The sequence below is a fragment of the Entelurus aequoreus genome, linkage group LG08 (genome assembly GCF_033978785.1).
Source record: "Entelurus aequoreus isolate RoL-2023_Sb linkage group LG08, RoL_Eaeq_v1.1, whole genome shotgun sequence".
Lineage (NCBI taxonomy): Eukaryota > Metazoa > Chordata > Actinopteri > Syngnathiformes > Syngnathidae > Entelurus > Entelurus aequoreus.
Window position 1 is genome coordinate 71,029,906 of NC_084738.1, and position 27,093 is coordinate 71,056,998.

The 27,093-nt window shown below is 34.6% G+C and overlaps 1 protein-coding gene across 1 annotated transcript in view; it reads left to right on the forward strand.

Moving 5' to 3' along the window:
* LOC133656434 (glutamate receptor ionotropic, NMDA 2C-like) overlaps window positions 1-27,093 on the forward strand; it is a 180,727-nt gene that overhangs the window by 42,005 nt on the left and 111,629 nt on the right. Inside the window, 1 exon segment of the mRNA XM_062057513.1 lies at window positions 19,612-19,677. Coding sequence (XP_061913497.1) covers window positions 19,612-19,677 — 66 coding nt within the window.

Below are 27,093 nucleotides of genomic sequence, written 5' to 3' on the forward strand. Positions count from 1 at the left end.
CAACACATTTCCAGGAATTCCTGTTTTTTTTTCTGACCTTACTTCCAACCTTTTTTAGTGCGATGACTCCTTTCACATTTTTTCAACCCATTTCAACCGTTCCACTGTCAAAAAATTCCTTTGAGTCAGGACAAAAAAACCAAGTTGGTTTAAGAAGTTTGAAAATTTCCCGGTTTTCCCAAAATTCCGTAACACCATTTTTTTTTTTTTTAATGAAAAAACTGTTACTACTTCAACATTTCTGGACCGATTTAAACAATTCCAACACCAACTAATTCAGCTCATTCATGCTTCAAAAAAATTAAAAATCCCGCTTTTCCTCCCAAATTCCCAAATTTCCAGTAAGTTTCAATTGAAATGAATGGGACATTTTTCCCAAGTTGCACAATTCCCACATTTTTCAACCTATTCAAACCTTTACACCTTCAACACTTTCAATTTCATTGTTTTCATTTTCCGTGTTCAACAAATTTCCAGGAATTCCTGTTTTTTTTCCTGACCTTACTTCCAACCTTTTTTAGTGCGATGACTCCTTTCACATTTTTTCAACCCATTTCAACCGTTCCACTGTCAAAACATTCCTCTTAGTCAGGACAAAAAAAAAACAAGTTGGTTTTAGAAGTTTAAAAATTCCCGGTTTTCCCGAAATTCCCTAATTTTTTTTTGTTAAAAAACTGTTACTACTTTACCATTTTTGGACCGATTTAAACAATTCCAACACCAACTAATTCAGCTCATTCAGGACATCCATGCTTCAAAAAATTAAAAATCCCGCTTTTTCCCCCAAATTCCCAAATTTCCAGTAAGTTTCAATTGAAATGAATGGGACATTTTTCCCAAGTTGCACAATTCCCACATTGTTCATCGAATTCGAACCTTTACACCTTCAACACTTTCAATTTAATTTTTTTAATTTTTCCGTGTTCAACAAATTTCCAGGAATTCCTGTTTTTTTTTCTGACCTTACTTCCAACCTTTTTTAGTGCAATGACTCCTTTCACATTTTGCAACCCATTTCAACCGTTCCACTGTCAAAAAATTCCTCTGAGTCAGGAAAAAAAAAACAAATATGTTTAAGAAGTTTGAAAATTTCCCGGTTTTCCCGAAATTCCGTAACACCATTTTTTTTTTTTAAATTAAAAAAATGTTACTGCTTTAACATTTCTGGACCGATTTAAACAATTCCAACACCAACTAATTCAGCTCATTCAGGACATCCATGCTTCAAAAAAATTAAAAATCCTGCTTTTCCCCCCAAATTCCCAAATTTCCAGGAAGTTTCAATTGAAATGAATGGGACATTTTCCCCAAGTTGCACAATTCCCACATTTTTCAACCTATTCAAACTTTTACACCTTCAACACTTTCAATTTCATTTTTTTCATTTTCCGTGTTCAACAAATTTCCAGGAATTCCTGTTTTTTTTCCTGACCTTACTTCCAACCTTTTTTAGTGCGATGACTCCTTTCACATTTTTTCAACCCATTTCAACCGTTCCACTGTCAAAACATTCCTCTTAGTCAGGACAAAAAAAAATCAAGTTGGTTTAAGAAGTTTGAAAATTTCCCGGTTTTCCCGAAAATCCGTAACACCATTTTTTTTTTTTTTAATTAAAAAACTGTTACTACTTCAACATTTCTGGACCGATTTAAACAATTCCAACACCAACTAATTCAGCTCATTCAGGACATCCAAGCTTCAAAAAATTAAAATCCCGCTTTTTCCCCCAAATTCCCAATATTCCAGTAAGTTTCAATTGAAATGAATGGGTCATTTTTCCCAAGTTGCACAATTCCCACATTTTTCAACCTATTCAAACCTTTACACCTTCAACACTTTCAAATTCATTTTCCTCATTTTCCGTGTTCAACAAATTTCCAGGAAATCCTGTTTTTTTTCCTGACCTTACTTCCAACCTTTTTTAGTGCGATGACTCCTTTCACATTTTTTAAACCCATTTCAACCTTTCCACTGTCAAAACATTCCTCTTAGTCAGGACAAAAAAAACCAAGTTGGTTTAAGAAGTTTGAAATTTCCCGGTTTTTCCGAAAATCCGTAATTTTTTTTTGTTAAAAAACTGTTACTACTTTACGATTTTTGGACCAATTTAAACAATTCCAACACCAACTAATTCAACTCATTCAGGACATTCATGCTTCAAAAAAATTAAAAATCCCGCTTTTCCCCCCAAATTCCCAAATTTCCAGTAAGTTTCAATTGAAATGAATAGGACATTTTTCCCAAGTTGCACAATTCCCACATTTTTCAACCTATTCAAACCTTTACACCTCCAACACTTTCAATTTCATTTTCCTAATTTTCCGTGTTCAACAAATTTCCAGGAATTCCTGTTTTTTTTTCAAACCTTACTTCCAACCTTTTTTAGTGCGATGACTCCTTTCACATTTTTCAACCCATTTCAACCGTTCCACTGTCAAAAAATTCCTCTTAGTCAGGACAAAAAAACCAAGTTGGTTTAAGAAGTTTGAAAATTTCCCGGTTTTCCCGAAATTCCGTAACACCATTTTTTTTTTTTTAAATTAAAAAACTGTTACTACTTTAACATTTCTGGACCGATTTAAACAATTCCAACACCAACTAATTCAGCTCATTCATGCTTCAAAAAAATTAAAAATCCCGCTTTTCCCCCCAAATTCCCAAATTTCCAGTAAGTTTAAATTGAAATGAATGGGACATTTTTTCCCAAGTTGCACAATTCCCACATTTTTCAACCTATTCAAACCTTTACACCTTCAACACTTTCAAATTCATTTTCTTCATTTTCCGTGTTCAACAAATTTCCAGGAAATCCTGGTTTTTTTCCTGACCTTACTTCCAACCTTTTTTAGTGCGATGACTCCTTTCACATTTTTTAAACCCATTTCAACCTTTCCACTGTCAAAACATTCCTCTTAGTCAGGACAAAAAAAACCAAGTTGGTTTAAGAAGTTTGAAATTTCCCGGTTTTTCCGAAAATCCGTAATTTTTTTTTGTTAAAAAACTGTTACTACTTTACGATTTTTGGACCAATTTAAACAATTCCAACACCAACTAATTCAACTCATTCAGGACATTCATGCTTCAAAAAAATTAAAAATCCCGCTTTTCCCCCCAAATTCCCAAATTTCCAGTAAGTTTCAATTGAAATGAATAGGACATTTTTCCCAAGTTGCACAATTCCCACATTTTTCAACCTATTCAAACCTTTACACCTCCAACACTTTCAATTTCATTTTCCTAATTTTCCGTGTTCAACAAATTTCCAGGAATTCCTGTTTTTTTTTCAAACCTTACTTCCAACCTTTTTTAGTGCGATGACTCCTTTCACATTTTTCAACCCATTTCAACCGTTCCACTGTCAAAAAATTCCTCTTAGTCAGGACAAAAAAACCAAGTTGGTTTAAGAAGTTTGAAAATTTCCCGGTTTTCCCGAAATTCCGTAACACCATTTTTTTTTTTTTAAATTAAAAAACTGTTACTACTTTAACATTTCTGGACCGATTTAAACAATTCCAACACCAACTAATTCAGCTCATTCATGCTTCAAAAAAATTAAAAATCCCGCTTTTCCCCCCAAATTCCCAAATTTCCAGTAAGTTTAAATTGAAATGAATGGGACATTTTTCCCAAGTTGCACAATTCCCACATTTTTTAACCTATTCAAACCTCTACACCTTCAACACTTTCAAATTCATTTTCCTCATTTTCAATTTTCAACAAATTTCCAGGAATTCCTGTTTTTTTTTTTCTGACCTTACTTCCAACCTTTTTTAGTGCAATGACTCCTTTCACATTTTTCAACCCATTTCAACCGTTCCACTGTCAAAACATTCCTCTTAGTCAGGACAAAAAAAACAAGTTGGTTTTAGAAGTTTAAAAATTCCCGGTTTTCCCGAAATTCCGTAATTTTTTTTTGTTAAAAATCTGTTACTACTTTTACCATTTTTGGACCGATTTAAACAATTCCAACACCAACTAATTCAGCTCATTCAGGACATCCAAGCTTCAAAAAATTTAAAATCCCGCTTTTTCCCCCAAATTCCCAAATTTCCAGTAAGTTTAAATTGAAATGAATGGGACATTTTTCCCAAGTTGCACAATTCCCACATTGTTCATCCAATTCGAACCTTTACACCTTCAACACTTTCAATTTCATTTTCCTCATTTTCCGTGTTCAACAAATTTCCAGGAATTCCTGTTTTTTTTTCAAACCTTACTTCCAACCTTTTTTAGTGCGATGACTCCTTTCACATTTTTCAACCCATTTCAACCGTTCCACTGTCAAAAAATTCCTCTGAGTCAGGACAAAAAAAACCAAGTTGGTTTAAGAAGTTTGAAAATTTCCCGGTTTTCCCAAAATTCCGTAACACCATTTTTTTTTTTTTTAAATGAAAAAACTGTTACTACTTCAACATTTCTGGACCGATTTAAACAATTCCAACACCAACTAATTCAGCTCATTCATGCTTCAAAAAAATTAAAAATCCCGCTTTTCCCCCCGAATTCCCACATTTCCAGTAAGTTTCAATTGAAATGAATGGGACATTTTTCCCAAGTTGCACAATTCCCACATTGTTCATCCAATTCAAACCTTTACACCTTCAACACTTTCAATTTCATTTTTTTCATTTTCCGAGTTCAACAAATTTCCAGGAATTACTGTTTTTTTTCTGACCTTACTTCCAACCTTTTTTAGTGCGATAACTCCTTTCACATTTTTTCAACCCATTTCAACCGTTCCACTGTCAAAACATTCCTCTGAGTCAGGACAAAAAAAAACAAGTTGGTTTTAGAAGTTTAAAAATTCCCGGTTTTCCCGAAATTCCGTAATTTTTTTTGTTAAAAAACTGTTAAACATGTCTTGACCGATTTAAACAATTCCAACACCAACTAATTCAGCTCATTCAGGACATTCATGCTTAAAAAAAAAAATCCCGCTTTTCACCCCCAATTTCCCAAATTTCCAGTAAGTTCCCACTGACATTGAAATGAATGGGACATTTTTCCCAAGTTGCACAATTCCCACATTTTTCAAGCTATTCAAACCATTCCAACATCAACACATTCCTCTCATCCTGGACATTCAAACTAACACTTTCCCCAAGTTCCAAACCAAATTCCATTTTTTCCTGGAAATACAAACTATTCTTACATTCATACTACATTCTGTCAGCATTTCAGTTCAACTTCAGGAATTGGAGCATTCTCACGCAATTCCTTCAGGAATCGCCTCATCTGGTTAAAGTAAATTATTACCATTTCGCCGACCTTATAAAATGACGACACCGGTGATCTAGATACTTGAGTCTAAACAGTGTATAGTGGGAGTGAGTGCTATTTTCACCGAGGGGTGGGCGTGTCATCGGTATCAAAACCCCGCCCCCCTCCACCCTCCTTTCCCGCCACCCCCCCCCCCCCCTGTCACATTAGCATACTCTGCAGCGGGACTGCTAATTACACGTCTTTGAAGACGGAAGAGCGCAGAGATCGTTATGAAAGGAGACGATAACGCGCTCTTGTTTTTCCCGATTAATTGGGTTGGGCCTGGCGGAGAGGGGGCGGGGCTTCTTTGACCACGCCTAATTGCGGGTGAATGACACGTGACGTGAGTAATAACCCTTCTTTTTGTGTGTGTGTCGCCGCTCTTGTGCTATTTTTAAGGGCCCGCTCCCCAGGCGAAGCCCCAACAAGCCCAGACTGGGATTAAGTTGAATGACGGCGAGTCTGGCTGCGTTACTCTTTTGGTATTCCTCAGGCTCACCGCTGGCGTAGAGGGGGTGTGTTTACCTCCCCGTAGCCTCTCAGCTGTGGGAGAGGAAGATGACAGCTCCTCGCCCTCGGAGACGAGCCCCGGAGAGTCAGCTCCCAAAAGGCGCTTTGACAGTTTAACGTACACGCCTGCCTCCTTCCCCACTTCCTTACGGGCGTCCATGTCTGACACCACGGCTCATACGTGGTTTTGTTTGTGGTTTTTTTCATGTATATATATATTTATATCACGCTGATGACGCTACGCCAAAGTGTTCTTGCACCAGCTATCTCGTCAATAACACCTGCTTACATCACAGTCCAAGCCCCTGGGAGCTCGCAAATATTACAGGAAAAAAAGTCGAGTATTTTGGGAGAATGCTAAAATGCGCAAATGCTAACGTTAGCATGCGTTAGCATGTGTTATCCAATGTGGCGGAGGGAGGAGGTTTCCATGGCAACTTCATGTAAAAATGTAGTAATCCATATAATTACTTGAGTAAAAGTAAATATGATGTAATGGATAGGAATGCCTGATGCTGGCTGTCAATAAAAATAAAATGAAAAAAAAAAAAAAAAATTGTTTACACTGTAAAAAAACCCAAAAAACTATAGATTTTTTCCACACTATATCACTTTTTTTTTTTTTTTTTTTTTTTTTTTTTATAAAATTGATTTTTTTAACACACATTTTGCTCAAAAATGTCATTAATTGATAGCAAATATTACAGAAAAAAAGTCGAGTATTTTGGGAGAATGCTAAAATGCGCAAATGCTAACGTTAGCATGCGTTAGCATGTGTTATCCAATGTGGCGGAGGGAGGAGGTTTCCATGGCAACTTCATGTAAAAATGTAGTAATCCATATAATTACTTGAGTAAAAGTAAATATGATGTAATGGATAGGAATGCCTGATGCTGGCTGTCAATAAAAATAAAATGGAAAAAAATAAAAAAAAATAAAAAATTGTTTACGCTGTAAAAACCCCCAAAAAACTATAGATTTTTTCCACACTATATCACTTTTTTTTATTTTATTTTTTTTTATAAAATTGATTTTTTTAACACACATTTTGATCAAAAATGTCATTAATTGATAGCAAATATTACTGAAAAAAAGTTGAGTATTTTGGGAGAATGCTAAAATGCGCAAATGCTAACGTTAGCATGCGTTAGCATGTGTTATCCAATGTGGCGGAGGGAGGAGGTTTCCATGGCAACTTCATGTAAAAATGTAGTAATCCATATAATTACTTGAGTACAAGTAAATATGATGTAATGGATAGGAATGCCTGATGCTGGCTGTCAATAAAAAAAAAAAAGAAAAAAAAATAATAATAAAAAATTACGCTGAAAAAACCCAAAAACCTGTAGATTTTTTACACACTTAATCACATTTTTTTTTTTTTTTTTTACAAAATTGATTTTTTTAACACACATTTTGCTCAAAAATGTCATTAATTGATAGCAAATATTACAGAAAAAAAGTCGAGTATTTTGGGAGAATGCTAAAATGCGCAAATGCTAACGTTAGCATGCGTTAGCATGTGTTATCCAATGTGGCGGAGGGAGGAGGTTTCCATGGCAACTTCATGTAATCCATATAACTACTTGAGTAAAAGTAAATATGATGTAATGGATAGGAATGCCTGATGCTGGCTGTCAATAAAAATAAAATGAAAAAAAAAAAAAAAAAAAAGTGTTTACGCTGTAAAAACCCCAAAAAACTATAGATTTTTTACACACTCAATCACATTTTTTTTTTTTTTTTTTATAAAATTGATTTTTTTAACACACATTTTGCTCAAAAATGTCATTAATTGATAGCAAATATTACAGAAAAAAAGTCGAGCATTTTGGGAGAATGCTAAAATGCGCAAATGCTAACGTTAGCAGGCGTTAGCATGTGTTATCCAATGTGGCGGAGGGAGGAGGTTTCCATGGCAACTTCATGTAAAACTGTAGTAATCCATATAATTACTTGAGTAAAAGTAAATATGATGTAATGGATAGGAATGCCTGATGCTGGCTGTCAATAAAAATAAAATGAAAAAAATAAATAAAAATAAATTGTTCATGCTGTAAAAAACCCCAAAAACTATAGATTTTTTACACACTCAATTACATTTTTTTTTTTTTTTTTTTATAAAATTGATTTTTTTAACACACATTTTGCTCAAAAATGTCATTAATTGATAGCAAATATTACAGAAAAAAAGTCGAGTATTTTGGGGGAATGCTAAAATGCGCAAATGCTAACGTTGGCATGCGTTAGCATGTGTTATCCAATGTGGAGGAGGGAGGAGGTTTCCATGGCAACTTCATGTAAAAATGTAGTAATCCATATAATTACTTGAGTAAAAGTAAATATGATGTAATGGATAGGAATGCCTGATGCTGGCTGTCAATAAAAATAAAAGGAAAAAAAAATAAATAAATAAATTGTTCATGCTGTAAAAAACCCCAAAAACTATAGATTTTTTACACACTCAATTACATTTTTTTTTTTTTTTTTTATAAAATTGATTTTTTTAACACACATTTTGCTCAAAAATGTCATTAATTGATAGCAAATATTACAGAAAAAAAGTTGAGTATTTTGGGAGAATGCTAAAATGCGCAAATGCTAACATTAGCATGCGTTAGCATGTGTTATCCAATGTGGCGGAGGGAGGAGGTTTCCATGGCAACTTCATGTAAAAATGTAGTAATCCATATAATTATTTGAGTAAAAGTAAATATGATGTAATGGATAGGAATGCCTGATGCTGGCTGTCAATAAAAAAAAAAAGAAAAAATAAATAAATAAATAAAAATTATGCTGTAAAAAACCCAAAAAACTGTAGATTTTTTACACACTTAATCACATTTTTTTTTTTTTTTTTACAAAATTGATTTTTTTAACACACATTTTGCTCAAAAATGTCATTAATTGATAGCAAATATTACAGAAAAAAAGTCGAGTATTTTGGGAGAATGCTAAAATGCGCAAATGCTAACGTTAGCATGCGTTAGCATGTGTTATCCAATGTGGCGGAGGGAGGAGGTTTCCATGGCAACGTCATGTAAAAATGTAGTAATCCATATAACTACTTGAGTAAAAGTAAATATGATGTAATGGATAGGAATGCCTGATGCTGGCTGTCAATAAAAAAAAAAAGAAAAAAAAATAATTAAAAAAAATTGTTTACGCTGTAAAAACCCCAAAAAACTATAGATTTTTTACACACTCAATCACATTTTTTTTTATTTTTATAAAATTTATTTTTTTAACACACATTTTGCTCAAAAATGTCATTAATTGATAGCAAATATTACAGAAAAAAAGTTGAGTATTTTGGGAGAATGCTAAAATGCGCAAATGCTAACGTTAGCAGGCGTTAGCATGTGTTATCCAATGTAGCGGAGGGAGGAAGTTTCCATGGCAACTTCATGTAAAAATGTAGTAATCCATATAATTACTTGAGTAAAAGTAAATATGATGTGATGGATAGGAATGCCTGATGCTGGCTGTCAAAAAAAAAATAAAAAAAATAATAATAATAATTGTTTATGCTGTAAAAACCCCAAAAAACTATAGATTTTTTACACACTCAATCACATTTTTTTTTTTTTTTTTCATAAAATTGATTTTTTTAACACACATTTTGCTCAAAAATGTCATTAATTGATAGCAAATATTACAGAAAAAAAGTCGAGTATTTTGGGAGAATTCTAAAATGCGCAAATGCTAACGTTAGCATGCATTAGCATGTGTTATCCAATGTGGCGGAGGGAGGAGGTTTCCATGGCAACTTCATGTAAAAATGTAGTAATCCATATAATTACTTGAGTAAAAGTAAATATGATGTAATGGATAGGAATGCCTGATGCTGGCTGTCAATAAAAAAAAATAAAAACAATAAAAATAATAATAATTGTTTATGCTGTGAAAACCCCAAAAAACTATAGATTTTTTACACACTCAATCACATTTTTTTTTTATTTTTATAAAATTGATTTTTTTAACACACATTTTGCTCAAAAATGTCATTAATTGATAGCAAATATTACAGAAAAAAGTCGAGTATTTTCGGAGAATGCTAAAATGCGCAAATGCTAACGTTGGCATGCGTTAGCATGTGTTATCCAATATGGCGGAGGGAGGAGGTTTCCATGGCAACTTCATGTAAAAATGTAGTAATCCATATAATTACTTGAGTACAAGTAAATATGATGTAATGGATAGGAATGCCTGATGCTGGCTGTCAATAAAAATAAAATGGAAAAAAAAAAATAAAAAAAATTGTTTACGCTGTAAAAACCCCAAAAAACTGTAGATTTTTTACACACTTAATCACTTTTTTTTTTTTTTTTTTACAAAATTGATTTTTTTAACACACATTTTGCTCAAAAATGTCATTAATTGATAGCAAATATTACAGAAAAAAAGTCGAGTATTTTGGGAGAATGCTAAAATGCGCAAATGCTAACGTTAGCATGCGTTAGCATGTGTTATCCAATGTGGCGGAGGGAGGAGGTTTCCATGGCAACTTCATGTAAAAATGTAGTAATCCATATCATTACTTGAGTAAAAGTAAATATGATGTAATGGATAGGAATGCCTGATGCTGGCTGTCAATAAAAATAAAATGAAAAAAAAATAAAATAAATTGTTTACACTGTAAAACCCCCAAAAAACTATAGATTTTTTACACACTCAATCACATTTTTTTTATTTTTATTTTTATAAAATTTATTTTTTTAACACACATTTTGCTCAAAAATGTCATTAATTGATAGCAAATATTACAGAAAAAAAGTCGAGTATTTTGGGAGAATGCTAAAATGCGCAAATGCTAACGTTAGCATGCGTTAGCATGTGTTATCCAATGTGGCGGAGGGAGGAGGTTTCCATGGCAACTACGTGTAAAAATGTAGTAATCCATATAATTACTTGAGTAAAAGTAAATATGATGTAATGGATAGGAATGCCTGATACTGGCTGTCAATAAAAATAAAATGAAACAAAAAAAAAAAAAAAATTGTTTACGCTGTAAAAACCCCAAAAAACTATAGATTTTTTACACACTCAATCACATTTTTTTTTTTTTTTATAAAATTGATTTTTTTTAACACACATTTTGCTCAAAAATGTCATTAATTGATAGCAAATATTACAGAAAAAAAGTCGAGTATTTTGGGAGAATGCTAAAATGCGCAAATGCTAACGTTAGCATGCGTTAGCATGTGTTATCCAATGTGGCGGAGGGAGGAGGTTTCCATGGCAACTTCATGTAAAAATGTAGTAATCCATATAATTACTTGAGTAAAAGTAAATATGATGTAATGGATAGGAATGCCTGATGCTGGCTGTCAATAAAAATAAAAAGAAAAAAAAAGAAAAAGAAAAATTGTTTACGCTGTAAAAACCCCAAAAAACTATAGATTTTTTACACACTCAATCACATTTTTTTTTTTTTTTTTTATAAAATTGATTTTTTTAACACACGTTTTGCTCAAAAATGTCATTAGTTGATAGCAAATATTACAGAAAAAAAGTCGAGCATTTTGGGAGAATGCTGAAATGCGCAAATGCTAACGTTAGCATGCATTAGCATGTGTTATCCAATGTGGCGGAGGGAGGAGGTTTCCATGGCAACTTCATGTAAAAATGTAGTAATCCATATAATTACTTGAGTAAAAGTAAATATGATGTAATGGATAGGAATGCCTGATGCTGGCTGTCAATAAAAATAAAATGAAAACAAACAAAAAAAAATTGTTTACGCTGTAAAAAAACTAAAAAACTACAGATTTTTTACACACTCAATCACATTTTTTTTTTTTTTTTTTTTTATAAAATTGATTTTTTTAACACACATTTTGCTCAAAAATGTCATTAATTGATAGCAAATATTACAGAAAAAAAGTCGAGTATTTTGGGAGAATGCTAAAATGCGCAAATGCTAACGTTAGCATGCGTTAGCATGTGTTATCCAATGTGGCGGAGGGAGGAGGTTTCCATGGCAACTTCATGTAAAAATGTAGTAATCCATATAATTACTTCAGTAAAAGTAAATATGATGTAATGGATAGGAATGCCTGATGCTGGCTGTCAATAAAAATAAAATGAAAAAAAAAAAAAAAAAAAATGTTTACGCTGTAAAAACCCCAAAAAACTATAGATTTTTTACACACTCAATCAAATTATTATTTTTTTTTTCATAAAATTTATTTTTTTAACACACATTTTGCTCAAAAATGTCATTAATTGATAGCAAATATTACAGAAAAAAAGTCGAGTATTTTGGAGAATGCTAAAATGCGGAAATGCTAACGTTAGCATGCGTTAGCATGTGTTATCCAATGTGGCGGAGGGAGGAGGTTTCCATGGCAACTTCATGTAAAAATGTAGTAATCCATATAATTACTTGAGTAAAAGTAAATATGATGTAATGGATAGGAATGCCTGATGCTGGCTGTCAATAAAAAAAAAAATGAAAAAAAAAATAAATAAAAAAATTACGCTGAAAAAACCCAAAAACCTGTAGATTTTTTACACACTTAATCACATTTTTTTTTTTTTTTTTTACAAAATTGATTTTTTTAACACACATTTTGCTCAAAAATGTCATTAATTGATAGCAATTATTACAGAAAAAAAGCCGAGCATTTTGGGAGAATGCTAAAATGCGCAAATGCTAACGTTAGCATGCGTTAGCATGTGTTATCCAATGTGGCGGAGGGAGGAGGTTTCCATGGCAACTTCATGTAAAAATGTAGTAATCCATATAATTACTTGAGTAAAAGTAAATATGATGTAATGGATAGGAATGCCTGATGCTGGCTGTCAATAAAAAAAAAATGAAAAAAAAATAAATAAATAAATTGTTCATGCTGTAAAAAAACCAAAAAACTATAGATTTTTTACACACTCAATTACATTTTTTTTTTTTTTTTTTATAAAATAGATTTTTTTAACACACATTTTGCTCAAAAATGTCATTAATTGATAGCAAATATTACTGAAAAAAAGTCGAGTATTTTGGGAGAATGCTAAAATGCGCAAATGCTAACGTTAGCATGCGTTAGCATGTGTTATCCAATGTGGCGGAGGGAGGAGGTTTCCATGGCAACTTCATGTAACAATGTAGTAATCCATATAACTACTAGAGTAAAAGTAAATATGATGTAATGGATAGGAATGCCTGATGCTGGCTGTCAATAAAAATAAAATGAAAAAAAAAAATTAAAATAAATTGTTCATGCTGTAAAAAACCCAAAAAACTATAGATTTTTTACACACTCAATTACATTTTTTTTTTATAAAATTGATTTTTTTAACACACATTTTGCTCAAAAATGTCATTAATTGATAGCAAATATTACAGAAAAAAAGTCGAGTATTTTGGGAGAATGCTAAAATGCGCAAATGCTAACATTGGCATGCGTTAGCATGTGTTATCCAATGTGGCGGAGGGAGGAGGTTTCCATGGCAACTACATGTAAAAATGTAGTAATCCATATAATTACTTGAGTAAAAGTAAATATGATGTAATGGATAGGAATGCCTGATACTGGCTGTCAATAAAAATAAAATGAAACAAAAAAAAAACAAAAATTGTTTACGCTGTAAAAACCCCAAAAAACTATAGATTTTTTACACACTCAATCACATTTTTTTTTTTTTTTTATAAAATTGATTTTTTTTAACACACATTTTGCTCAAAAATGTCATTAATTGACAGCAAATATTACAGAAAAAAAGTCGAGTATTTTGGGAGAATGCTAAAATGCGCAAATGCTAACGTTGGCATGCGTTAGCATGTGTTATCCGATGTGGCGGAGGGAGGAGGTTTCCATGGCAACTACATGTAAAAATGTAGTAATCCATATAATTACTTGAGTAAAAGTAAATATGATGTAATGGATAGGAATGCCTGATGCTGGCTGTCAATAAAAATAAAAAAAATAAAAAATAAAAAAAAATTGTTTACGCTGTAAAAAAACAAAAAAACTATAGATTTTTTACACACTCAATCACATTTTTTTTTTTTTTTTTTTTTATAAAATTGATTTTTTTAACACACATTTTGCTCAAAAATGTCATTAATTGATAGCAAATATTACAGAAAAAAAGTCGAGTATTTTGGGAGAATGCTAAAATGCGCAAATGCTAACGTTAGCATGTGTTAGCATGTGTTATCCAATGTGGCGGAGGGAGGAGGTTTCCATGGCAACTTCATGTAAAAATGTAGTAATCCATATAATTACTTGAGTAAAAGTAAATATGATGTAATGGATAGGAATGCCTGATGCTGGCTGTCAATAAAAATAAAATGAAAAAAATAAAAAATACAAATTTAAAAAATTGTTTACGTTGTAAAAACCCCAAAAAACTGTAGATTTTTTACACACTTAATCACATTTTTTTTTTTTTTTTTACAAAATTGATTTTTTTAACACACATTTTGCTCAAAAATGTCATTAATTGATAGCAAATATTACAGAAAAAAAGTCGAGTATTTTGGGAGAATGCTAAAATGCGCAAATGCTAACATTAGCATGCGTTAGCATGTGTTATCCAATGTGGCGGAGGGAGGAGGTTTCCATGGCAACTTCATGTAAAAATGTAGTAATCCATATAATTACTTGAGTAAAAGTAAATATGATGTAATGGATAGGAATGCCTGATGCTGGCTGTCAATAAAAATAAAATGAAAAAAATAAATAAAAATAAATTGTTCATGCTGTAAAAAACCCAAAAAACTATAGATTTTTTACACACTCAATTACATTTTTTTTTTTTTTTTTTATAAAATTGATTTTTTTAACACACATTTTGCTCAAAAATGTCATTAATTGATAGCAAATATTACAGAAAAAAAGTCGAGTATTTTGGGAGAATGCTAAAATGCGCAAATGCTAACTTTAGCATGCGTTAGCATGTGTTATCCAATGTGGCGGAGGGAGGCGGTTTCCATGGCAACTTCATGTAAAAATGTAGTAATCCATATAACTACTTGAGTAAAAGTAAATATTATGTAATGGATAGGAATGCCTGATGCTGGCTGTCAATAAAAATAAAATGAAAAAAAAAAAAAAATTGTTTACGCTGTAAAAAAACCCAAAAAACTATAGATTTTTTCCACACTATATCACTTTTTTTTTTTTTTTTTTTTTTTATAAAATTGATTTTTTTAACACACATTTTGCTCAAAAATGTCATTAATTGATAGCAAATATTACAGAAAAAAAGTCGAGTATTTTGGGAGAATGCTAAAATGCGCAAATGCTAACGTTAGCATGCGTTAGCATGTGTTATCCAATGTGGCGGAGGGAGGAGGTTTCCATGGCAACTACGTGTAAAAATGTAGTAATCCATATAATTACTTGAGTAAAAGTAAATATGATGTAATGGATAGGAATGCCTGATACTGGCTGTCAATAAAAATAAAATGAAACAAAAAAAAAAAAAAAATTGTTTACGCTGTAAAAACCCCAAAAAACTATAGATTTTTTACACACTCAATCACATTTTTTTTTTTTTTTATAAAATTGATTTTTTTTAACACACATTTTGCTCAAAAATGTCATTAATTGATAGCAAATATTACAGAAAAAAAGTCGAGTATTTTGGGAGAATGCTAAAATGCGCAAATGCTAACGTTAGCATGCGTTAGCATGTGTTATCCAATGTGGCGGAGGGAGGAGGTTTCCATGGCAACTTCATGTAAAAATGTAGTAATCCATATAATTACTTGAGTAAAAGTAAATATGATGTAATGGATAGGAATGCCTGATGCTGGCTGTCAATAAAAATAAAAAGAAAAAAAAAGAAAAAGAAAAATTGTTTACGCTGTAAAAACCCCAAAAAACTATAGATTTTTTACACACTCAATCACATTTTTTTTTTTTTTTTTTTATAAAATTGATTTTTTTAACACACGTTTTGCTCAAAAATGTCATTAGTTGATAGCAAATATTACAGAAAAAAAGTCGAGCATTTTGGGAGAATGCTGAAATGCGCAAATGCTAACGTTAGCATGCATTAGCATGTGTTATCCAATGTGGCGGAGGGAGGAGGTTTCCATGGCAACTTCATGTAAAAATGTAGTAATCCATATAATTACTTGAGTAAAAGTAAATATGATGTAATGGATAGGAATGCCTGATGCTGGCTGTCAATAAAAATAAAATGAAAACAAACAAAAAAAAATTGTTTACGCTGTAAAAAAACTAAAAAACTACAGATTTTTTACACACTCAATCACATTTTTTTTTTTTTTTTTTTTTATAAAATTGATTTTTTTAACACACATTTTGCTCAAAAATGTCATTAATTGATAGCAAATATTACAGAAAAAAAGTCGAGTATTTTGGGAGAATGCTAAAATGCGCAAATGCTAACGTTAGCATGCGTTAGCATGTGTTATCCAATGTGGCGGAGGGAGGAGGTTTCCATGGCAACTTCATGTAAAAATGTAGTAATCCATATAATTACTTCAGTAAAAGTAAATATGATGTAATGGATAGGAATGCCTGATGCTGGCTGTCAATAAAAATAAAATGAAAAAAAAAAAAAAAAAAAAATGTTTACGCTGTAAAAACCCCAAAAAACTATAGATTTTTTACACACTCAATCAAATTATTATTTTTTTTTTCATAAAATTTATTTTTTTAACACACATTTTGCTCAAAAATGTCATTAATTGATAGCAAATATTACAGAAAAAAAGTCGAGTATTTTGGAGAATGCTAAAATGCGGAAATGCTAACGTTAGCATGCGTTAGCATGTGTTATCCAATGTGGCGGAGGGAGGAGGTTTCCATGGCAACTTCATGTAAAAATGTAGTAATCCATATAATTACTTGAGTAAAAGTAAATATGATGTAATGGATAGGAATGCCTGATGCTGGCTGTCAATAAAAAAAAAAATGAAAAAAAAAATAAATAAAAAAATTACGCTGAAAAAACCCAAAAACCTGTAGATTTTTTACACACTTAATCACATTTTTTTTTTTTTTTTTTACAAAATTGATTTTTTTAACACACATTTTGCTCAAAAATGTCATTAATTGATAGCAATTATTACAGAAAAAAAGCCGAGCATTTTGGGAGAATGCTAAAATGCGCAAATGCTAACGTTAGCATGCGTTAGCATGTGTTATCCAATGTGGCGGAGGGAGGAGGTTTCCATGGCAACTTCATGTAAAAATGTAGTAATCCATATAACTACTTGAGTAAAAGTAAATATGATGTAATGGATAGTAATGCCTGATGCTGGCTGTCAATAAAAATAAAATGAAAAAAATAAAAATAAATAAATTGTTTACGCTGTAAAAAAACCAAAAAACTATAGATTTTTTACACACTCAATTACATTTTTTTTTAAATTTTTTTTATAAAATTGATTTTTTTAACACACATTTTGCTCAAAAATGTCATTAATTGATAGCAAATATTACAGAAAAAAAGTTGAGTATTTTGGGAGAATGCTAAAATGCGCAAATGCTAACGTTAGCATGCGTTAGCATGTGTTATCCAATGTGGCGGAGGGAGGAGGTTTCCATGGCAACTTCATGTAACAATGTAGTAATCCATATAACTACTAGAGTAAAAGTAAATATGATGTAATGGATAGGAATGCCTGATGCTGGCTGTCAATAAAAATAAAAATAAAAAATAAAATAATTTAAAAAAAAATTGTTTACGCTGTAAAAAATCCCAAAAACTATAGATTTTTTACACACTCAATCACATTTTTTTTTAATTTTTAGCAAATTTATTTTTTTAACACACATTTTGCTCAAAAATGTCATTAATTGATAGCAAATATTACAGAAAAAAAGTCGAGTATTTTGGGAGAATGCTAAAATGCGCAAATGCTAACGTTAGCATGCGTTAGCATGTCTTATCCAATGTGACGGAGGGAGTAGGTTTCCATGGCAACTTCATGTAAAAATGTAGTAATCCATATAATTACTTGAGTAAAAGTAAATATGATGTAATGGATAGGAATGCCTGACGCTGGCTGTCAATAAAAAAAAAAATAATAAAATAAATAATAATAATAATTGTTTACGCTGTAAAAACCCCAAAAAACTATAGATTTTTTACACACACAATCACATTTTTTTTTAATTTTTTTTTTATAAAATTGATTTTTTTAACACACATTTTGCTCAAAAATGTCATTAATTGATAGCAAATATTACAGAAAAAAAGTCGAGTATTTTGGGAGAATGCTAAAATGCGCAAATGCTAACGTTAGCATGCGTTAGCATGTGTTATCCAATGTGGCGGAGGGAGGAGGTTTCCATGGCAACTTCATGTAAAAATGTAGTAATCCATATAACTACTTGAGTAAAAGTAAATATGATGTAATGGATAGGAATGCCTGATACTGGCTGTCAATAAAAACAAAATGAAATAAAAAAAATAAAAAAAAATTGTTTACGCTGTAAAAAACCCCAAAAACTATAGATTATTTTACACACTCAATCACACTTTTTTTTTTTATTTTTTACAAAATTTATTTTTTTAACACACATTTTGCTCAAAAATGTCATTAATTGATAGCAAATATTACAGAAAAAAAGTCGAGTATTTTGGGAGAATGCTAAAATGCGCAAAAGCTAACGTTAGCATGCGTTAGCATGTGTTATCCAATGTGGCGGAGGGAGGAGGTTTCCATGGCAACTTCATGTAAAAATGTAGTAATCCATATAACTACTTGAGTAAAAGTAAATATGATGTAATGGATAGGAATGCCTGATGCTGGCTGTCAATAAAAATAAAATGAAAAAAAATTAAAAAAAATAAAATTGTTTACGCTGTAAAAACCCCAAAAAACTATAGATTTTTTACACACTCAATTACATTTTTTTTTTTTTTACAAAATGAATTTTTTTAACACACATTTTGCTCAAAAATGTCATTAATTGATAGCAAATATTACAGAAAAAAAGTCGAGTATTTTGGGAGAATGCTAAATGCTAAAATGAGCAAATGCTAACGTTAGCATGCGTTAGCATGTGTTATCCCGGGCAATGTGACGAAGGGGGTGAATAATCTGTGAAAAAAACAACTCTTGTACTAGTGAGTAACTTTGGATTTATGTAGTATAGCTCAATTTTAGCTAAATTTAAATATTTAAATCTAAATATTTTGACATTTAGGGTAGAAAACAGATATATGATGTATGTTATTATGATGTAATGGATAGGAATGTCTGATGCTGGATGTCAATAAAGAAAAAAAGAAAAAAAGAAAAAAAAGAAAACAAAAATATGTATATTGTTTACCCCCAAAAAAGTATCTAATGTAAACAACATTTCAGTTCATGAAATTTTCAATTTCAAAAAATTCAGTTACAATAATTCAGTGTTCATAAAAAGCTTTCGTAACAAATGATCTCCATACACCAGAATTTTACCTTATAAGATAAAAGTGGTGCAGCTCAGTCGCCAGTATTTTACTTTGAAAATACCTATGGTACTGTTTTTCCTTTTACAGTAATTCGGAATAAAAATCTGGTAATAAAAGTCTGGCGACTGAGCTTCCGGTTTGTTTAAGACCTGTGTCACGTGACCGCAAAGTTGACACCTCATTGGCTGGTTGTGAGACAGGCTCCATCGCGGATCTTTGAGTTTTGAAGCCACAAATACTTCTGTATCGAATTCTGCATTGCCTTTTTACTAAAAAATGAAAAATAAAAAATGTTTTTTTAAATCATTGTTTTTACTTCATTATAATTTTCATAATTTTTTCCCACATTATCGTGATTGGCTGCGACTGAAGCGACCCAGCGGAGAAACGTAGCTAAGCTAACGAAGCTAAGCTAAACTATGTTTTGTTTTGTCTTCTCCTTCCCGGCAGACGGAGGGGTCGTCCTTCCTGCAGATGGGCGCGTCCCTGGAGCAGCAGGTCCTCTGCATGTTTAAGGTACAAGACACTTTAATCCAGCATTTCTCAAAGTGTGGGGCACGCCCCACTGGTGGGGAATAGAGACATGACAGGTGGGGCGTGAGGAACGGGAGGAAATGTCACTTACATTTTTTAATTTTTTTTATTATATTCTTAGATTATTATTTTTTTACTATGCTTTCATTTTCTATACACACCGTAAATCACTTTGTGATTCTGTCTGTGAAATCCGCTATATAAATAAATGTAAATTACTTATTTTTCCTGTAGGCTTTAATTTTCTAGGTAGGAGCGAAAGTTTGACAGACATAGCAACAGTAACTAATGGGGGCGGGGCTAAGCGGAACAAACTTTCGCGCGGATGGGTAGCAGGCTAAGAGTGGCAGTGTCAAGCCTGCAACCCCGATTTGAAAAGCTGTGCAGTGCAAAACAGGCTCATTGCAGCCACTAATGCTGGAGTACTGTAAAACTCATGTTCACTTGCCCTGTCTTGCCAAATGCATAGCTCCTCCTTTTTTTTTTTTGCAAAGATTGCAAAGTGGCACTTTTATTTTATTTATTATTGAAATTGATGCAAGTTATTTGATTTATTTTTGAACTTGATGCAGGTTGTAACACTTTTATTTGATTTATTATTGAACTTGATGCAAGTTATTTGATTTATTATTGAACTTGATGCAAGTTATAACACTTCTATTTTATTTATTATTGAACTTGATGCAAGTTATTTTATTTATTATTGAACTTGATGCAAGTTATAACACTTTTATTTGATTTATTATTGAACTTGATGCACGTTATTTGATTTATTATTGAACTTGATGCAAGTTATAACACTTCTATTTTATTTATTATTGAAATTGATGCAAGTTATTTGATTTATTATTGAACTTGATGCAAGTTATAACACTTCTATTTTATTTATTATTGAAATTGATGCAAGTTATTTGATTTATTATTGAACTTGATGCAAGTTATAACACTTCTATTTTTTTATTATTGAAATTGATGCAAGTTATTTGATTTATTATTGAACTTGATGCAAGTTATAACACTTTTATTTTATTTATTATTGAACTTGATGCAAGTTATTTGATTTATTATTGAACTTGATGCAAGTTATAACACTTCTATTTTATTTATTATTGAAATTGATGCAAGTTATTTGATTTATTATTGAACTTGATGCAAGTTATAACACTTCTATTTTATTTATTATTGAAATTGATGCAAGTTATTTGATTTATTATTGAACTTGATGCAAGTTATAACACTTTTATTTGATTTATTATTGAACTTGATGCAAGTTATTTGATTTATTATTGAACTTGATGCAAGTTATAACACTTTTATTTGATTTGTTATTGAACTTGATGCAAGTTATTTGATTTATTATTGAACTTGATGCAAGTTATAACACTTCTATTTTATTTATTATTGAAATTGATGCAAGTTATTTGATTTATTATTGAACTTGATGCAAGTTATAACACTTTTTTTGATTTATTATTGAACTTGATGGAAATTATAACACTTTTATTTTATTTATTATTGAACTTGATGCAAGTTATTTGATTTATTATTGAACTTGATGCAAGTTATAAAACTTTTATTTGATTTATTATTGAACTTGATGCAAGTTATAACACTTTTTTTGATTTATTATTGAACTTGATGCAAGTTATAACACTTTTGTTTTATTTATTATTGAACTTGATGCAAGTTATTTGATTTATTATTGAACTTGATGCAAGTTATAAAACTTTTATTTGATTTATTATTGAACTTGATGCAAGTTATTTGATTTATTATTGAACTTGATGCAAGTTATAACACTTTTTTGGATTTATTATTGAACTTGATGCAAGTTATAACACTTTTGTTTTATTTATTATTGAACTTGATGCAAGTTATTTGATTTATTATTGAACTTGATGCAAGTTATAAAACTTTTATTTGATTTATTATTGAACTTGATGCAAGTTATTTGATTTATTATTGAACTTGATGCAAGTTATAACACTTTTTTGGATTTATTATTGAACTTGATGCAAGTTATAACACTTTTGTTTTATTTATTATTGAACTTGATGCAAGCTATTTTATTTATTATTGAACTTGATGCAAGTTATTTGATTTATTATTGAACTTGATGCAAGTTATAAAACTTTTATTTGATTTATTATTGAACTTGATGCAAGTTATTTGATTTATTATTGAACTTGATACAAGTTATAACACTTTTTTTGATTTATTATTGAACTTGATGCAAGTTATATGTCAAGACTCGGTCTTTGGCGTGGTTTGCTCTCCCGTGGTGCAAAAGAATTGGAACGGACGTGGCGTGCAGGTAAAGACATAGTTTAATTATTACTATAAACTCAAACAAAAGGTACAAACAAAAGGCGCTCACATCGGAGGTAAAAAACTTGACTAGAAAACAAAAGGCGCGCACAATGGCGGAGAACTATGAACATTAAACAAACAAAAACTTACGTGACAAGGGATGAAACAAGAACTAACGTGACAAGGAACTGTGGACATGGCATGAATGTGTGATGTCGCCAGGACGAACAACAGAAACAGAAAAGCCTATATAGTGACATGATAAGTGAAAACAGGTGCGTGACTAACTGTGAACAGGTGCATGACATGACTGTGAAAACGTGAGACAGGTGTGTGTGAGTCCAAACGTGGAACAGGTGAAACTAATGGTTGCTATGGTTTACAAAACAAAACCAGGAAGTGAAACCAGGAACTAAGGAAGTGTCCAAAAAACAAAACAGCACATGGCCAAACAAAAACATGAACACAGACATGACAGAACCCCCCCCTTACGGACAGATCCCAGATGGCCAAAACAAAAAACAGGATCAAGAGTCATGGGAGGGAGGGAGGGGAACATGGCGGTGGGTCGCCAGACCAGGTGTCCCCGAATCCACCGGGGCAGAGTCAGGTGGCGGCGGCGGGTAGACCGCCGCTGAACCTGACGAGGTGGGCGACCTGGGAATGGCCACATTCGTGGCAGACGAGGAGGTCGGCGCACCTGGCGTGGCGGACGCCCATGGAATGGCCACATCCTTGGCCGACGAGGAGGTGGGCGCGTTGTCGTGGCAGGCGGCGAAGCTTGGCGTGGTGCGTCAGGCGGCGAAGCTTGGCGTGGCGGGTCTTTGTCTTGGCATGGGTGGTCTTGGCCTTGGCGGTCTTGGTCTTGGCAGCGTGGGTCATGGTCTTGGTCTTGGCATGGTTGGTCTTGGTCTTGGACTTGGCGTGGTTGGTCTTGGCGTGGTTGGTCTTGGCGTGGTTGGTCTTGGCGTGGCAGTGCTTGGACTTGGTCTTGGTCACTTGGCGGGTCTTGGTCTTGGTCACTTGGCGGGTCTTGGTCTTGGTCACTTGGCGGGTCTTGGTCTTGGTCACTTGGCGGGTCTTGGTCACTTGGCGGTTCTTGGTCACTTGGCGGGTCTTGGTCTTGGTCACTTGGCGGGTCTTGGTCTTGGTCACTTGGCGGGTCTTGGTCTTGGTCACTTGGCGGGTCTTGGTCACTTGGCGGGTCTTGGTCACTTGGCGGGTCTTGGTCTTGGTCACTTGGCGGGTCTTGGTCACTTGGCGGTTCTTGGTCTTGGCTTTGGTCTTGGCGTGGGGCAGCCACGGGCGGAACTTGGCGGCGTGGGGCAGCCACGGGCGGCACTTGGCGGCGTGGGGCAGCCACGGGCGGCACTTGGCGGCGTGGGGCAGCCACGGGCGGCACTTGGCGGCGTGGGGCAGCCACGGGCGGCACTTGGCGGCGTGGGGCAGCCACGGGCGGCACTTGGCGGCGTGGGGCAGCCACGGGCGGCACTTGGCGGCGTGGGGAAGCCACGGGCGGCACTTGGCGGCGTGGGGCAGCCACGGGCGGCACTTGGCGGCGAGCAGGTACTGGCGGCGCTTGGCGTGGAGCAGGTACTGGCGGCGCTTGGCGTGGAGCAGGTACTGGTGGCGCTTGGCGTGGAGCAGGTACTGGTGGCGCTTGACGTGGAGCAGGTACTGGTGGCGCTTGACGTGGAGCAAGTACTGGTGGCGCTTGACGTGGAGCAAGTACTGGTGGCGCTTGACGTGGAGCAGGTACTGGTGGCGCTTGGCGTGGAGCAGGTAGATCTTGGCATGGTCGAAAAACTGGTGGTGGTGGCCGTGCTGGTGGCTGTGGCTTGGCAGGTCGAAAGACAGGTGGTGGTGGTCGTGCTGGAGGCTGTGGCTTGGCGTGACGATGCTGACCCACCCCACCTGAACAATTCCCAGCCCTAGCCCCCCCCTCAAGGAGCGGATCCCAGACGCGCTCCCCGCGGTCTGGAACCGTCTTTTGGGGTGGGCGGAGGGGGTTCAGGAGGAGGGCAGAATCCTCCCCTCTAAATTGTCCAAAAGGTCTTTCGTTCCCCCCCACCTGGGCTTTTGTGGGTGAAAAAAAAATTTCTGACTTGGGCGTGGCATGAGTCCTGGGGGGCGGGGCATGAAAATTGGGTGACTGTGATTGACAGGATCTGATTTCTAAAAACATGTCCTGGTAATGTCTTATCATGTTTTTAGAGTCTTTGGCTGGAGGCGGATGATCAAAAGAAAAAGAGTTCAGAAAAAAAAAATCCTGGTCTGTGATGTCCTTTTGGAGCTGTGGAGCTGGCAGCAACCTGCTTCCGCCCGGAGTGGGAGGAGCCTGCGGCAGCGCCGCATGCTGTCCGCTCGCCTTCCCTGATGTCTTTGGTCTGGAGCGGCGCTTCCAGGCCTGCGGTGACGCAGCGCCATCCTCGGACCAACTGGAGCTCAATGGCACCAGATTTCCATCTGGCCCCCACATCAGGTCTCTGCGCTTACCGGAGGAATAACGCAGCGTCTCTTCCTCCAGCGCGCGGAGGACCTCCCACGTTGCCTCGTCAAAATTGTCCAATTTTTTTGCGGGAGAGCTCTCGTGCTGGCGACATCTGTCAATACTCGGTCTTTGGCGTGGGTTGCTCTCCCGTGGTGCAAAAGAATTGGAACGGACGTGGCGTGCAGGTAAAGACATAGTTTAATTATTACTATAAACTCAAACAAAAGGTACAAACAAAAGGCGCTCACAGAGGAGGTAAAAAACTTGACTAGGAAAACAAAAGGCGCGCACAATGGCGGAGAACTATGAACATTAAACAAACAAAAACTTACGTGACAAGAGATGAAACAAGAACTAACGTGACAAGGAACTGTGGACATGGCATGAATGGGTGATGTCGCCAGGACGAACAACAGAAACAGAAAAGCCTATATAGTGACATGATAAGTGAAAACAGGTGCGTGACTAACTGTGAACAGGTGCATGACATGACTGTGAAAACGTGAGACAGGTGTGTGTGAGTCCAAACGTGGAACAGGTGAAACTAATGGTTGCTATGGTTTACAAAACAAAACCAGGAAGTGAAACCAGGAACTAAGGAAGTGTCCAAAAAACAAAACAGCACATGGCCAAACAAAAACATGAACACAGACATCAATCAATCAATCAATCAATGTTTATTTATATAGCCCTAAATCACTAGTGTCTCAAAGGGCTGTACAAGCCACAACGACATCCTCGGTGTCGAGTGGGTCTGATATAATATTGTGAAAGTCCAACACATCAGCGAAAGTCCAGTCCATAGTGGGGCCAGCGGGAACCATCCCGAGTGGAGACGGGTCAGCAGCGTAGAGATGTCCCCATCTGATGGACAGGCTAGCGGTCCACTCCGGAGCAGAGTAGAAAAGAAAAGAAAAGAAAAGAAACGGCAGATCAACTGGTCTAAAAAGGGAGTCTATTTAAAGGCTAGAGTATACAAATGAGTTTTAAGATGAGACTTAAATGCTTCTACTGAGGTAGCATCTCTAACTTTTACCGGGAGGGCATTCCATAGTATTGGAGCCCGAATAGAAAACGCTCTATAGCCCGCAGACTTTTTTTGGGCTCTGGGAATCACTAATAAGCCGGAGTTCTTTGAACGCAGATTTCTTGTCGGGACATATGGTACAATACAATCGTCAAGATAGGCAGGAGCTTGACCGTGTAGTATTTTATACGTAAGTAGTAAAACCTTAAAGTCGCATCTTAGGTGCACAGGAAGCCAGTGTAAGTGAGCCAGTATAGGCGTAATATGATCAAACTTTCTTGTTTTTGTCAAAAGTCTAGCAGCCGCATTTTGTACCATCTGTAATCTTTTAATGCTAGACATAGGGAGGCCCGAAAATAATATGTTACAGTAATCGAGACGAGATGTAACGAACGCATGGATAATGATCTCAGCATCGCTTGTGGACAAAATGGAACGAATTTTAGCGATATTACGGAGATGAAAGAAGGCCGTTTTAGTAACACTCTTAATGTGTGACGCAAACGAGAGAGTTGGGTCGAAGATAATACCCAGATTCTTTACCGAGTCTCCTTGTTTAATTGTTTGGTTGTCAAATGTTAAGGTGGTATTATTAAATAGATGTTGGTGTTGAGCAGGACCGATAATCAGCATTTCCGTTTTCTTAGCGTTGAGTTGCAAAAAGTTAGCGGACATCCATTGTTTAATTTCATTAAGACACGCCTCCAGCTGACTACAATCCGGCGTGTTGGTCAGCTTTAGGGGCATGTAGAGTTGGGTGTCATCAGCATAACAGTGAAAGCTAACACCGTATTTGCGTATAATGTCACCTAGCGGCAGCATGTAAATACTAAAGAGTGCAGGGCCAAGAACTGAACCCTGGGGAACTCCGCACGTTACCTTAACATAGTCCGAGGTCACATTGTTATGGGAGACACACTGCATCCTGTCAGTAAGATAAGAGTTAAACCAAGACAAGGCTAAGTCTGACATCCCAATACGCGTTTTGATACGCTCTAATAAAATATTATGATCAACAGTATCGAAAGCGGCGCTAAGATCAAGAAGCAGCAACATAGATGAAGCATCAGAATCCATCGTCAGCAATAGATCATTAGTCATTTTTGCGAGGGCTGTCTCCGTGGAGTGATTTGCCCTGAAACCGGATTGAAAAGGTTCACAGAGATTGTTAGTCACTAAGTGTTCATTTAGCTGCTGTGCGACAATTTTTTCGAGAATTTTCGAGATAAACGGTAGGTGGGACACCGGCCGGTAGTTCACCATGAGGTCAGGATCGAGGTTAGGTCTTTTGAGTAGAGGATGAATAACCGCTTTTTTGAATGCTAGAGGAACAGTACCAGAGGAAAGTGATAGGTTTATAATATTTAACACTGATGGACCTAATAAAACAAAAAGCTCCTTGATAAGTTTCCCAGGAATTGGGTCAAGTAAACATGTTGTTTGTTTTGTCCCATTTACACATTTTAACAATTCCTCCAATGTTATTTCATCAAAGAGAGAGAAACTATTTTGGAGGGCAGTGTCCGTCGTATATACAGTCATATTTGTGTTAATAGAACCCAGTTGTGGC